Here is a 13,598-nt window from a genome sequence, read left to right on the forward strand (position 1 = left end):
AGTATAAGCAACTTGTTAACGTTTTTAAATGACTTCATTATTACAAAATCATTTAGTGTAGTTTATATTTTATTCTAATTTCAGGTTAGCCCTATTTAATCAAAGCCCTAGTTAAAACAAAGCTGTGTTACATTCTCCAGGTTTTCAAACTTGGCTGGCCAGCATCGCCTCACAGCATTAGAAGTGAGATCTGAAGTGTAGACTTTCAGACTTGTTGTGAGGCTCCCCCTCTTCTCCTGCCACCAGGCTTACCTGAAAGTTTCAGCTCATCCCTTAAATCTTCCAGTAAATAGCATTATGTCTGTTTAAGAGGGAGATTTTCAACAGTGCCTAAAGGATTTAGGAGTTCAAGTCCAAGTGGAGGTGCTTCAGAAAATCTACCCCTGTATTGATTTTCAAATCATTACTTCCATGTCTATCTGTTATTAGTCCAATCCCACATTCTTTATCCAAGTAAAACTCTCACTAATTATACCCATTGGGCTCTGTGATATGTAGTGGACTCCACTGGCTGATTTGGGTACATGAAGCTGTGCTGTGCAGGGCCACAGCTCCTGATTAGAGTATGCTTTTGGATCTGGAATATAGCGACTATGTCTGGTCAGGTGACAGTCCTAAATGGAATGTGGGGGGACAGAATGGCCTCACTGAAAGCTGCAAGATTAAACCCTGGAGACTATCACACGTAGGAGTGCAACTCAGGAACCCTTGCACCCACAAGGCAGAATGGTGAGTGGAAGTCAGGGTGACAGGTGAAGCAGAGATGCTTGTGATCTCACTTGGAGATCCGGGTTGCTCACGGTTTCTGGCTGAGCTAGAACTGATCAGCCAGTGGCTGCTGCTGTTGTCAACCTGAGCTGCTGGTGTTGGACTGCAGTTCTGGCTGCCACCAGCAGTGGCAACTATGGGGCTTGTTGGCTGGAAGGGGGCGGTGGGGTGAACGGAGGCTTGCAGAAGAGGGACGGCGGGGAGGGGGCAGTGATGGTTAATAGAGACCTGTAGAGTGTTAGTGGCCCCCTAGTAAAGAGATTTGAAATGTAAGTGGTCTTTATTTGAAACCTGTAACATTCTTATGCTTATAATTTCAAAAGTCCTACTTGCTATTGTGCTGATATCTATGAAATCAGTACGTTAGCCAACATTTATTTGAGTCCAGCCCAAACTTTTAGAGGCACACCAGGGTTGCATAAATAGCTTCCCAGCTTTTTTATCACTTGCATTTAGCTGATGAACTTTGATATGTCAGGTCTTTAGTCTCCTGTGTTTTCAGGGATCTGTTGTCAGTTTTTATGACCAATGCAGTACTTTAGAAGTAGTTTGGATTGAAGTGCTTGTTGTTATCAAAATACTTTCATTTTTGCTGCCAGCCTCCTTGCCCTTTGCAGATTGTCAGTGGACTACATAGCCCAGTCCTGGTTAGATTTTATTGGTAAATGAGTTGCCTTTTAAAAAGTGAATCCTGTTTTATTTAACAGTTTATTTTTAGATTTTAAATGAACTGTATAAAATGAAGTAGAATAAATTACCTTATAAATTACTTTGTTTATTAAATAATCCTTTACAATTAAAATGAGAATAAATAAATTATGTAATTTACTTGGCGGTGTTATCATTTTAATATAATTCTAAATTAAAACTTCTCAGTTGTGGGAGTTTGTTGCTTGCAGATTTGTTATTGATATGGCTGCATTGTAAAAATATTTTCATTTGCAGTGTGCAGTTAAAACAAACATGATCTGAAGTTTACAAGCCATTATATGTACATGGGTTGTTAGGTTTTTTGTTTTTGTTTTTTCTGCTTTTGTTTTTTGTAGAAGAGTTTTATTTAATGAAAATAATATGCAGATAGCAAAGGACTAAGCTACAGCTCAAGCAAGAGAAGATATTGCATTACAGATTTAAAATGAAATGTGTACCAGCATAACACCAGAGGTTAGATGAATCTGTACTTGCAAAATTCAGATTTACCAATTAAGCTGTTTGTGGTTTATCTTATAAAGCTGCATCCAACTTTTCTAACATTAAAATGGGTATTTCCCTCCATTTAATGTTATCACAAATCAGGTAGCCTCTTGGCAAAGGATTATCACACAACTCAGAAATGCAGGCAGCATCTAGGGCAACCACAGACTCATGGAATACATAATTCAAAAACGAATTGCAATTGAATCACATACCTGTGACGAGTCAAGAATACAAAGTTTGTTACAAGTACATTTATTGATTCTCTGCCATTTCAAATACTCCAGGTTGACTTCTGTTCACCCTGGTCTCCTATAATTAGTGTAATTGGTCTCTGAGGATGAAAGTGAAAATTATAACCAAAAAGGAATAAAATGAAGATTGCAGAATGTTCACCTCTAGAGTTACTCAATAATCTACGCAATGGATGGTGTTTGCACATGGGAGATGGCTACTTTTATCAGAGATGATGTGCTTCAATGATCTGTCAATAGAAGTCTAAAAGGGGGTGTCATAAATATAAAGGGAAGGGTAACAACCTTCCTGTACACAGTACTATAAAATCCCTCGTTGCCAGAGGCACAAAATCCTTTTACCTGTAAAGGGTTAAGAAGCTCAGGTAACCTGGCTGGCACCTGACCAAAAGGACCAATAAGGGGACAAGATACTTTCAAATCTGGGCGGGAGGGGGAGAGGGGAGAAGGTTTTGGTCTGTCTGTTCTGAGTGCTTGCCGGACACAGATCAAGGAAGCAAGCAATCCAACTCCATTAGAATCAGAAAGTACTTGCAAGGCAATGCGTTAGCTTATTTTTGTTTTGGCTTGTGATTTTCTCTGTGCTGAGAGGAAGGTGTATTCCTGGTTTTCTTTTTGTAACTTTAAAGTTTGGCCTAGAGGGAAATCCTCTGTGTTTTGAATCTGATTGTCCTATAAAATTACCTTCCATCCTGATCTTACGGAGGTGCTTCTTTTACTTTTTCTTTCTTTATAATAAAGTTCTGTTTTTTAAGAATCCGATTGGGTTTTTAGTGTCTTACAATCCCAAGGGTCTGGTTTGTGCTCACCTTGTTTATTTTTCAAGCCTCCCCAGGAAAGGGGGTGTAGGCTTGGGGGGATATTTTGTGGGAATAGGAACTCCAAGTCGTCCTTTCCCTGATTCTTTGTCTAAATCACTCGGTGGTGGCAGCATACCTCAGTCCAAGGACAAATAGAGATTTGTGCCTTCGGGAAGTTTTTAACCTAAGCTGGTAAGAATAAGCTTAGGGGATATTTCATGCGGGTCCCCACATCTGTACCCTAGAGTTCAGAGTTGGGAGGGAACCCTGACAGGGATTAGAAGTCTAAAAGGAAGTCTGTTAGAACGGGAAGGTCACATCCCTAAAAAAAATATTGTAGCAGGTAGTGGAGGATCTATCTACTGTTTCTTGAACCTTGTAGTGCCCTTACATTTTTTGTCTCCCTCTTGAGAGGAGATCATTCCTGAATGTGTTGGATACACTGACAATATCTGTGTGAATTGATATGATGTAAAGTTGGAATGAGAAGGGGTATTTGTCCATTGATTTTTAATAATGAAAGACAATGATACACATCCTAAACTATATTCAGATGGCTAGTGTAGGTCAGATGTTTTTCACTGCTGTTAATATTCATGTTAATAAGAAAACATGGTAAGATTATTTCATGAGCTTTTGATTTGGTGAATTGTATTGCTTGTGAAAGTTAAGACTGGTATCAAGTGTGTGATACATACATATCAAAGGGCATACACAAACTCCCCTTTATAGCTGTGTCAATGTATTTAAGTCTGCAGTACCCCTGCTGTTCCGGTCTGTGGCTGTCTAGAGTAAAGACGCAATTTCACTGTAGTTTGATCACCTAGACAAGTGTTCATAAAATCACATTTATTTTTAAAGTGATTTACATCAGATTTAAGACCAAATGGAACAAAGCTTGGTCCCTGGCAGATTTTTTTTTTCTCGGCTACTATGCCTGCTTTTTTGTGCTGCAGTTATGCTCTCATAGGTGGAGCTGGTAGAGGGAGGGGAGGCTGGAAGTAGTTGGGCAAAGAGACTGGGACTGGGAGCTGGTGAGGGAAATGGGGATGGAGAACAGAATAGGCAGCTATTTGGCTTGGGAAGGGATCAGTGCAATTAGATGAGGAGCTGTGTGGGGAGACTGAGACTAGAAAAGAGTGTGGGGAAGTGGAGGCAGAGGGAGGAGAGAAGCAGGGTGTGAGGGAAGAACTGGAACTGGCTAGGCAAAGAAACTGGGCAAGGAGCCATGGAAGGGGTAGACTGGGGCAAGGAGTTGGGTGGGGGAGGAGGATTAATTGAGGGTCTCAGAAAGAGAGATTAAGACTGGGAATCAGTGGGGGAGAGGGAGAGACAGGAGGCAGGAAAGGGGAACTGGGACTGGGTGGGCAAGGAGACTGGGATTGCATGTGGGAAAGGGGAGAGATTGGGAGTGGAGGGGGAGATTGGGACTTGGACACCAAACCCAAAGGGGAAGACTAGGACTAGGTAGGCAAGGAGAATAGGACTGGAACAAGGAGCCAGGGGTGGGGAAGATACAGGACTGGGATAGATTGGAAGAGATGTTGACAGTTTAGGGGGAATGGGCAAAAGAGTCTGTGCCTACTAGAGAACATTCCTGTCTAGAGATGGAACAGAACCCAAGATTCCTGAGTCTCACCATTCTTTTTTTGACAGCAAATATCTTTGAAACCCACTAGTGAGGTGTATGCCTCATCCCCTTCTAGTACTAGTTCACACAGAGGATGACAACGTACTACTTCTATCAGTTATACCATTACCTCCAGTGCAGAAGACTGGTTGGAGGATCTAAAGGTTCCAACTCTGTTGATGATCCATGTGGGTGTTGGTATGATGCCACATGATGAAATATCTGGTTTTTCAGTTTGCTTTTTTAAAAAAAATATAGGAAATCACACACAAACAAAACTGTACTACACAATCCTGATTTAGCCCCAGAGCTGGTCCACCTGTGCATTGAATGAGGCAGGGTTCCTGTGGGAAAAGTAGTTTGTGATCAAATAATGGAAGACTGTATCATAATGTATATGTACAGGAGGGTTGAATTAAGGTTTCACGGGTAACCTTAATTGTGGCATTTCCTAACATCTTGCACCCATAATAGTGTTCTTTTGCTGTAGATTTTTGTATGTAAGCTATATACACTATGATAATGGAGATGCTGCTGTATGATGATATGCAGATTTGAATAACGAAGTAATTTCTGAAGTTAAACCCCATTTGATTTTATGCATTCTTCTATTTTTCTAGTTTTTAATTTTACTGATAGCAGGCCCACATCCTTCCTCAATCGTTTCAGAAAAAAATGTCTTATCTACTTCAATGGGAGTTTGAGTAAAGACTTCAGGCTTGGTGCCTTGGAGCCTGCATAATAACCTTCAACTGACTGCGTGCTCTGTTGTGGGCAGCATTCGTTATACTGGGGAAGGGGTTCACTGATATGATACATGTTATGCTTTTCCACAAAAAATTGTACTATACATTTTCCAAATTGCAAAACTCTTTGTTTAAATAGTATGTAACTCATTAAAACAGACAGGCTTCTTTAGTCAAACATGATATTTATTATCAGAGCATTAAGTATGTCATTATCTTTAATGAAGCAGACACATTTATAATGTTGTGTTCTTTGAGGTGATGGTTCAGTAGCACTGGTTTGAACCAAGTCTTATGGATCTGATCCAGTAAGGATCAGAGGGATATTTAATAAGAGCGGAGTGTATGCATGCCTGCTAAGGGCCAGGTTCTATATGAACATTCCTCCCAATGTAATGTACCTCAGTCCTGGCCTGGAAAACTGCTGAGTTTCAATTTTGGCTGTGTTTCACAGAAAAAGACACTCCTTTTGTAATTGGGCTAATCTGCATGGTGATTTTTTTCTGAAGTGTACAAATTAGAGCTCAGCAAGGATTTGAGCCTACAGGATGCTGATCACTCTTGCCCTGATCCAGTGAAGCATTTCTTTAAGTGTTTGGGTAATTCCATTGACTTCAATGTGGACTACTTGTGATCTTTAACTTAAATACATATTTAAGTGCTTATTCATAGACTCATAGATTATAAGTCCAGAAGGGTCCATTGTGATCAAATAGTCTGATGTTCTGCTTAACATAGGCTGTGAACTGCATCCATAAATTTGTTCATCAAGTGCCTACCTTTTGTTTAAACTATAGTATATCCTTTTTGAAAGACTTCCAGGCTCTTGATCTAAAGACTTCAAGTGATGAAAAATCCACCACATCCCAAGCAAGTTGTTCAAGTGGTTAATTACCCTTGCTGTTTAAAAATAAAAATAAAATATTGTGCCTTGTTTCTACTCAGCATCCAACCATTGGACTTGTTGTCCCTTTTTCTGCTGGATTAAAGAATTCTCTGCTATCAGAAATCTCGTTCACATATAGCGACTTTTAGACCATAATCAAGTTACCTCTTAAACTTTCCTTGTATGAACTAACAACATAGAGCTTCCTACATTCTCTCATTATAAGGCACGTTTTCCAGATCTTGAATCATTCTTGTAGCTCTTTTCTGACCCCTTTCTAGTTTTTCAACATCCTTTTTGAGTGTAGACTCTAGAATGGGACTTGGTTTTCCAGAAAGCATTTCAACACCCTACTCCCTACTTCATATCCTCCTAAGGATATGGCATCTAAGGATCCCATTTGTCGTCTTAGCTACAGCACTGCACTGGAGCTCTTGTTTCAGGAGAAACTACCATTTTCTTAAGGCCTTTTCAGGGTCACTGCATTCCAGCATGCTGCCTCCAATTTTGTAAATTTGATACACATTCTTTATTACTAGGTAGTATGACCTTGTGTTAGAATGAGAGCCGATGTAGAATCACTACTAGTTGGTTGCAATAATTTTTATGTTAGAAACTTATTGTCTAAAATTTTTAGAAACTCTGAGTATCTTTTACTAGTGGCAGCCTGAGCCCTCTGGTATGTGTCCTGAAACCTCCCTCCCCCCCATGATAACACAAGTTTTGTTTCTCCACATTATAGATAGATGTTTAAGGAGCTACTCATCCTATTCTCTTGTTTGATTTGATGATCTGTAATAGATCCACCCCCATTGCCCTAGCTTGTGATTTATCACTTAGAAAATTGATCCGTAAGCATTCCGGGTTCTGTTCTTCTGATGTGTTGATACTCAAATAAAGGTATCTTTGATATAGAGCAGCACCCCTCCCTGCTTTGCAGGATCAAGCATTCAATGTATTCCTAGTTGTAACCTCAGGCGGGATTTTAACCCAGATAGCTAATGCACTAATTGATGATAACAACTATGCCTGATAAACAAATGTTTGCTGCATTTTTTTCTTACAGACAATGCTACAGCAATTAAACAGTTCCGCTACAGGATTATCATTCAGAATGCTGCCAATGGGGGACAGGACTGCCCAGACACCTTGTATGAAGAAAGAGAATGTGAAGATATTCCTGTCTGTCCAGTTTACAGGTTCTGTAAATAGTCAGCTAAGAATCTCTGACATTGGGTTTCTAGTTCTCCAGAAATACATTTTATATTTTAATCATGTGCAATTTATTTAATAATTTTCATCACAAAAAATACCAAATAAATATTAGCTCTGTATAAACAAAAAATGCATTTTAGTAGAACTAATGTGTGATTTCACCAAAATGAGCCTCAGTGTAAACACCATCCTAAAAAGGCAACCTTTGGTTTTAAAAATGTGTGAAGATGCCATGAGAAAACAAACACACCCTGAATGTATTTTAAATATCAGTTTAATCTAATGTGGGATTACAACCACTAAACTACCTTAAAAAGAAAAGGAGGATTTGTGGCACCTTAGAGACTAACAAATTTATTTGAGCATAAGCTTTCGTGAGCTACAGCTCACTTCATCGGATGCATTCAGTGGAAAATACAGTGGGGAGATTTATATACACAGAGATTTATATACAGTGTGTTACCATACACACTGTAATGAGAGTGATCAGGTAAGGTGATCTATTACCAGCGGAGGTGGGTGGGGAACCTTTTGTAGTGATAATCAAGGTGGGCCATTTCCAGCAGCTGACAAGAACATCTGAGGAACAGTGGCGGGGGAGGGGAAGAGGGGGAATAAACATGGGGAAATAGTTTTACTTTGTGTAATGACCCACTCCCAGTCTTTATTGAAGCCTAAGTTAATTGTATCCAGTTTGCAACTTAATTCCAATTCAGGAGTCTCTCGTTGGAGTCTGTTTTTGACTTAATGATAATTGAATGGTTATTGCAGATACTCCACCTTCTTCTCTGCAGGTGCACACAGCTCACTGATTGTTATGTAGTTTTTAGTTTCTGAGTAGACAATTAGCACAATGAAGGAAAGTATTTACCACTGTTCAGTAAAATTCTGTGGCCATGTGTGATGGGTTGGGTCACAGAAACCCCCTTGGGACTGCCACTTGATGTGCTGAGACTACTCTAAGCCCATTTTCCCTGGCAGCTTGGGACTTCAGGACCCTGCCTGGTTGTGCCAGACACGCCAACCTGCTACAAACGCAGACCCAGGTCTGAACCATGTCCCCCAGAAGCTGCAGGCTTAACTGAAAACAGCTTAAGAAGTGCTCCTGTCTCCAACACCCAGATACCCAGTTCCCAATGGGGTCCAAACCCCAAATAAATCCCTTTTACTCTGTATAAAGCTTATACAGGGCAAACTCATGAATTGTTCACCCTCTATAACACTGATAGAGAAAGATACACAGCTGTTTGCTCCCCCAGGTATTAATACTTGCTCTGGGTTAATTAATAAGTAAAAAGTGATTTTATTAAATATAAAAAGTAGGATTTAAGTGGTTCCAAGTAATAACAGACAGAACAAGGTAAATTAACAAGCAAAATAAAACAAAAACACACAAGTCTAAGCCTAATACAGTAGGAAACTAAATGCAGGTAAATCTCATCCTCAGAGATGTTCCAATAAACTTCTTTGACAGACTAGACTCCTTCCTAGTCTGAGTCCAGTAATCACTCACACCCCCCTCGTTACTGTCCTTTGTTCCGGTTTCGGTTTCTTTCCGGCAACTCTTTGGGGTGGATAGGCTGAAGACAAAATGGAGGGGTTTCCAGGGGCTTATATAGTCTCTCTTCTGGGTGGAAACCCCTCTCTTCTCCTTTGTAAAATCCCCTCCACAAGATGGAGTTTTGCAGTCACCTGGGCAAGTCACATGTCTATGAATGATTCAGCTTTTTGCAGCCCAACACCATTGTTTACATGTTAGTTTGAACATTCCTAGGAAAGCTTTTCATGTGGATTGGCATCTCCCACGGTCCATTGTTAGCTAAGTACTCCCAATTTTTCGCATAACTCCTTCACACTGTGTTGACCAAATCTGCCTTATGTGCTTCCTACAGCAAACACTTGAAATACAAGCATAGAGCCAATGCTCATAACTTCAGATATAAAAATGACACATGCATACAAACAGGATGAATACATTAGGTAGAACATAACCTTTGCAAAGATATGTTACATGGCATATCTAGCATAAAACATAATCCATTTATGTCATATTTACACTCATAAGCATATTTCTATAAAGCATTATGGGGTGCAACATCACACCATGTCTTATACAAGTATTAGTAAATAGAGATCCATTATATCTTTTTGTGCAAACTTCTGCTTCTCAGATCACAACATTACAATGTACTTAAAAAGAGTAAAAATGCATGTAGCGACAAAGCTGCACACTACAGTAGACAGATTCTAGAAGACAGATTCTGCAAAGTATTAAACGCATGAATAAGGGTTTCCAGGAGAGGACTCTGATCCAGACGTTACTAATGTCAATTATAAGATTCCCATTGATTTCAGTAGACTTTGAAAAAGGCACTAAGACTGTAAATAAGAAAAGAACAAAGAAGGAAGATTGGAGGCTCATGTAGATTTCATACGAGTTTAATCTTAAATCGGACCTTAAGTTTGTAAAGTTTGTTTGAGGGAAAATTACAACATTCATGTAAATTTTTTTTTACCCATAAATTACTGATATGTACCATCAACCTTCACTCCAGCATAATTTTTTTTTGGGTCAGGGAATATTAATTTGCTTCAATGCTGTCTTCACTTCCAAGCAACCATAACACTCCATAACTCTTTGTTTATTATCATAGATGGAAGACCCATAAATGGAGTCACTGTGTATTGGTGCCAGATTCTGTGAGACAGGGCATATTGGGAATCAATGAAGCATGTGGCCGTGGTTTGCAGTCGAGAGGTAAGCCTTTTTTTCCCCTCCCCCAGAAAGTTGAATCTAAGATTTTCATTAATTCTCTCTTATTGATAGACTGTAGTATATTTTATGTGCTTTCCATAGTTTGAAAAGTATATTTAATACAGAAAATTCACATTATTTTCATAGAGAATCCTTTGCTTTACTGATGTTGATGAGCAGACAGTGTAAATTGCCAGCTGTCAAATCCCCATGTTTTGCTTAAAGATTCTGAAGGAGATTGCGACATGATACAATAGTAACTTCCCTTGGCCACATAACACAGAGACAGATTTTGAAACAGTACAAGTCTCTGGATTCAACAAAGGAAATAGATGTAACACCATTCAGAAAATGTATGCACGCATTATATTAACTACAGCTTTTCAAGAAAGCATTTCCCAGGCTTGGGAACCTTTGCAGAAACAGGCTGTACATCGAATACTGATTTAACACTGTGGGGATGATGAGTTTAAAAGAGCGTAGAATGAAATCCTGGGCTAGAAAAATATCAACATGAAAAAGCTTTGCTCTGTGCTCAGAAGGCCTGGGGCAGATGAATGGAATCCTCGGAGCCTACCTGGTGTATATGCCCAAAGAGCTGCTTAACAGCCAGTACTACATTGTCCAAAGGGGAGTTGACATTTCAGCCCATTGTTCCTTCTCTATGTATTGTTTTGGGTGAGTGGTACAATTTGCTTCATCTTCAGCACTCTTTCTTCCTCACCCTGGCACTCTCGTTCCAAATCAGGTGTGGATCTGTACTCCAGGGTACCCAGGAAGCTGTAGAAACTCCCTTCATGTCCTCTCTGCTTCCTAGTTCAACACTTGGGCTTGTGTTGCCATTTGCTACATGTGAGGCTTTCCATGACCATGTAGATGTCTAATAAGTTTAACCTTTGTGGTTTAGGGCAGAAATAAACAGAATTTGCTGGGTATTTTGTATTGTACTGACTCTAGAAATGGTTGGTATTACTAATTTGATCAAATGTGTGCAGTGGAGAGTAGAACTTGTTAGAATCTGTACTCTTTTACACATGGCAATTTGGAAACAAAGCGATTGGAGCTACTAGGTTTTAAAATAAAATGCTTGAAGGAGGGGCCTGCTGAGTCTGGGGTGCAAAAAGGGCAGTACACTCAACTTTCAGAGGTGGTGGAAATGACATCTTTAAGGTAACCTTCTTTTGCTAGTTAAAAGTAAAATAGATGTGTTGTGGAAAGAGGTACACTTCAAAGCATTCTTCTGCGGGTGACAAAAGCCAGAAGAGGAAATGCTGTCTTATATCTAGGCTTGGAAGAAAACATTTGATATTTTCCATCTATTTTTTTAAAATAATTTCTGATTCAAGTATCAATGTTTATTTTTAAGCATTTATTTCTAGTTTTATCTTACAGTTTTTACAGTTGTGCAAAATTATGGGTTTTAAGCATTTTAAAATGTATCTACTTAATTTTCATAGCTGCAGGAAATTACAAGACAGTAATTATTTAATGACAGTACATGTTGAGATTCAAAAAGTTATGAAGCTTCAGCTGTTAAAACACGTTGTCAACATCGCATGTCAAAATGTACAGAGTAAACGTCCTTACATGAAACTCTGCATTCTCTAGCGGCATTTTTCTTTGCCTATCTGTAAATTTGGATGATTATTGAAGGAATTTTTTTTGTCAGTTGTGAGTGAATGGTGAAATCAACTTTTACTGACATTTATTGAGAAAAATCTCATCTTTTTATACATTTACCTTATTTTGATTATCAATAATTTACATGGGGGTGGATTTTCAATGGGACTATTTGAGATGTAAAGTACTGGTCAATGTGGGAGAGAGTGTCAGACTCTGACCGTCGATGGTTAAGCATTTGGACAGTATAAAGATCCAATTATATTGAGAGTGTGAGTGCAAAATCTGGAATGATTCCTCCATAGTGGCTAAGAGATTTGACTGTTCTCAGTCAGCTGAGAAATCAATAAAAAATTTAACTAAATATTATTTTTATTGGGAAAACCTTATTCTTTGGGTATCTTAAGCTACAAGTAATGTGACATAACAATTTACTCCTTTATAGGATTAGAATTTTTTTTTAAAGATAAACTACATTTGTTGCATAATCTGGGAACAAAGGAAAGGAAAGTGAAGCCCTGCTAGTGTGTGGGCTGCAAATGGAAGAAAAAGTGGTGTTTTTTAAATTGGTATTGAAAACTGAAAATATAGTTGACTACAAGGTTTTGACCACGTGACCTTTGGTGGGAGGTTTCCAAAGAGGGCTCAATAAATTGAAGTGTCGTCCCCATATTTATTTCCCATTCTCTGTGTGAACTGAAGATAATCTTTGCATTCTAACAGTGCACAAACTTTCTGTGAACTTCACTACCAAATTTCAAAGCATATTAAAAAAGTACAGTACTTGCTTTTGCTCTGGGAAAATCTCTCATACTTTAAAATAGAGGGCTTTTTGCTTTGTACCTCAGGAAGTAAAATCCTAAACCCAGGGAAGGAATCTGATAACATGGTGGGGTTAAGCAAAGTGTTGCTGATAAAATATCAGAATCCAATCAGATCTAATTTTCTCTAATTTTCCATAGCTTTGCTCTTTTATCTCTAGTTTTCATAACAGCTTCTTAATCCTGTGATATGCTAGAGCCAAACTGTTATGCATTACTGGTTGGCAGAGCCATTGGGAATGAGTGAGGTTTGCAGGAAAGTGAATTTTGGGGTGGGATCAATGTAAGGAGAATCTTTGCATGTTTCCTGCATGCCTGGGGTGCAGTGCTCTGTCACACTGGGCCTCTCCCCTGGTTTCTGCTCCCACTGCTGCTAAGAGGGAAGGCGCCAGCTTGTCAGTGCTCCTGTAGCTTAGCTACCAAAGGGAAGGGAAACCCAGTGGGAAGTCTCTCTCTGGTGGGAAAACCTTTAGAAAAAGCTGCTGCTGCTGTCCTGCTGCCTTACTCTGCTGCTTCCTGTTCACTTCCACAGCGGCGGGGACACGTACAGGTGGCAGCCGCAGCTGCGGAAAGGGGACGCCCCCTCATTTGTACCTCTTCCCTCAGCAGCAAGGAAGTCACCCGTTTTGGAGCTCCTGAAGTTGAACTTGGACAAGTATTTAGACGTCTGACCCCAGCCTCACTTCAGCAAACAACATTCATGGAGGCTGTCGAACTCTAGCATCAAGGGGTTGTAGAGCACAGGAATATCTTGACCTGCTACATTCAGATTCCCCAGGCCTGAGTCCACATACCAAATAGCAGCACCACGCTTCCCACTGATTAGGTTCCTTACAGCAGCTATAGAGGAGAGGCCAAATTTTTAAAGTTGAAGTAGTTTGCATGACATTGCAGCATATTTAGCCAAGA

The 13,598-nt window shown here is 39.6% G+C and overlaps 1 protein-coding gene across 3 annotated transcripts in view; it reads left to right on the top strand.

Annotated features, from left to right (window-relative positions):
- Positions 1 to 13,598, top strand: part of THSD7B (thrombospondin type 1 domain containing 7B) — a 511,640-nt gene that overhangs the window by 292,858 nt on the left and 205,184 nt on the right. For all 3 annotated transcript variants that reach the window (XM_084643355.1, XM_084643354.1, XM_084643356.1), the window contains 2 exons: positions 7,345 to 7,477; positions 10,148 to 10,251. In XM_084643355.1, the coding sequence (XP_084499481.1) occupies positions 7,345 to 7,477; positions 10,148 to 10,251 (237 nt within the window). The remainder of the gene's footprint in view (positions 1 to 7,344; positions 7,478 to 10,147; positions 10,252 to 13,598) is intronic.

The sequence above is a fragment of the Lepidochelys olivacea genome, assembly GCF_965140295.1.
Source record: "Lepidochelys olivacea isolate rLepOli2 genome assembly, chromosome: 11".
NCBI classification, from domain to species: domain Eukaryota; kingdom Metazoa; phylum Chordata; order Testudines; family Cheloniidae; genus Lepidochelys; species Lepidochelys olivacea.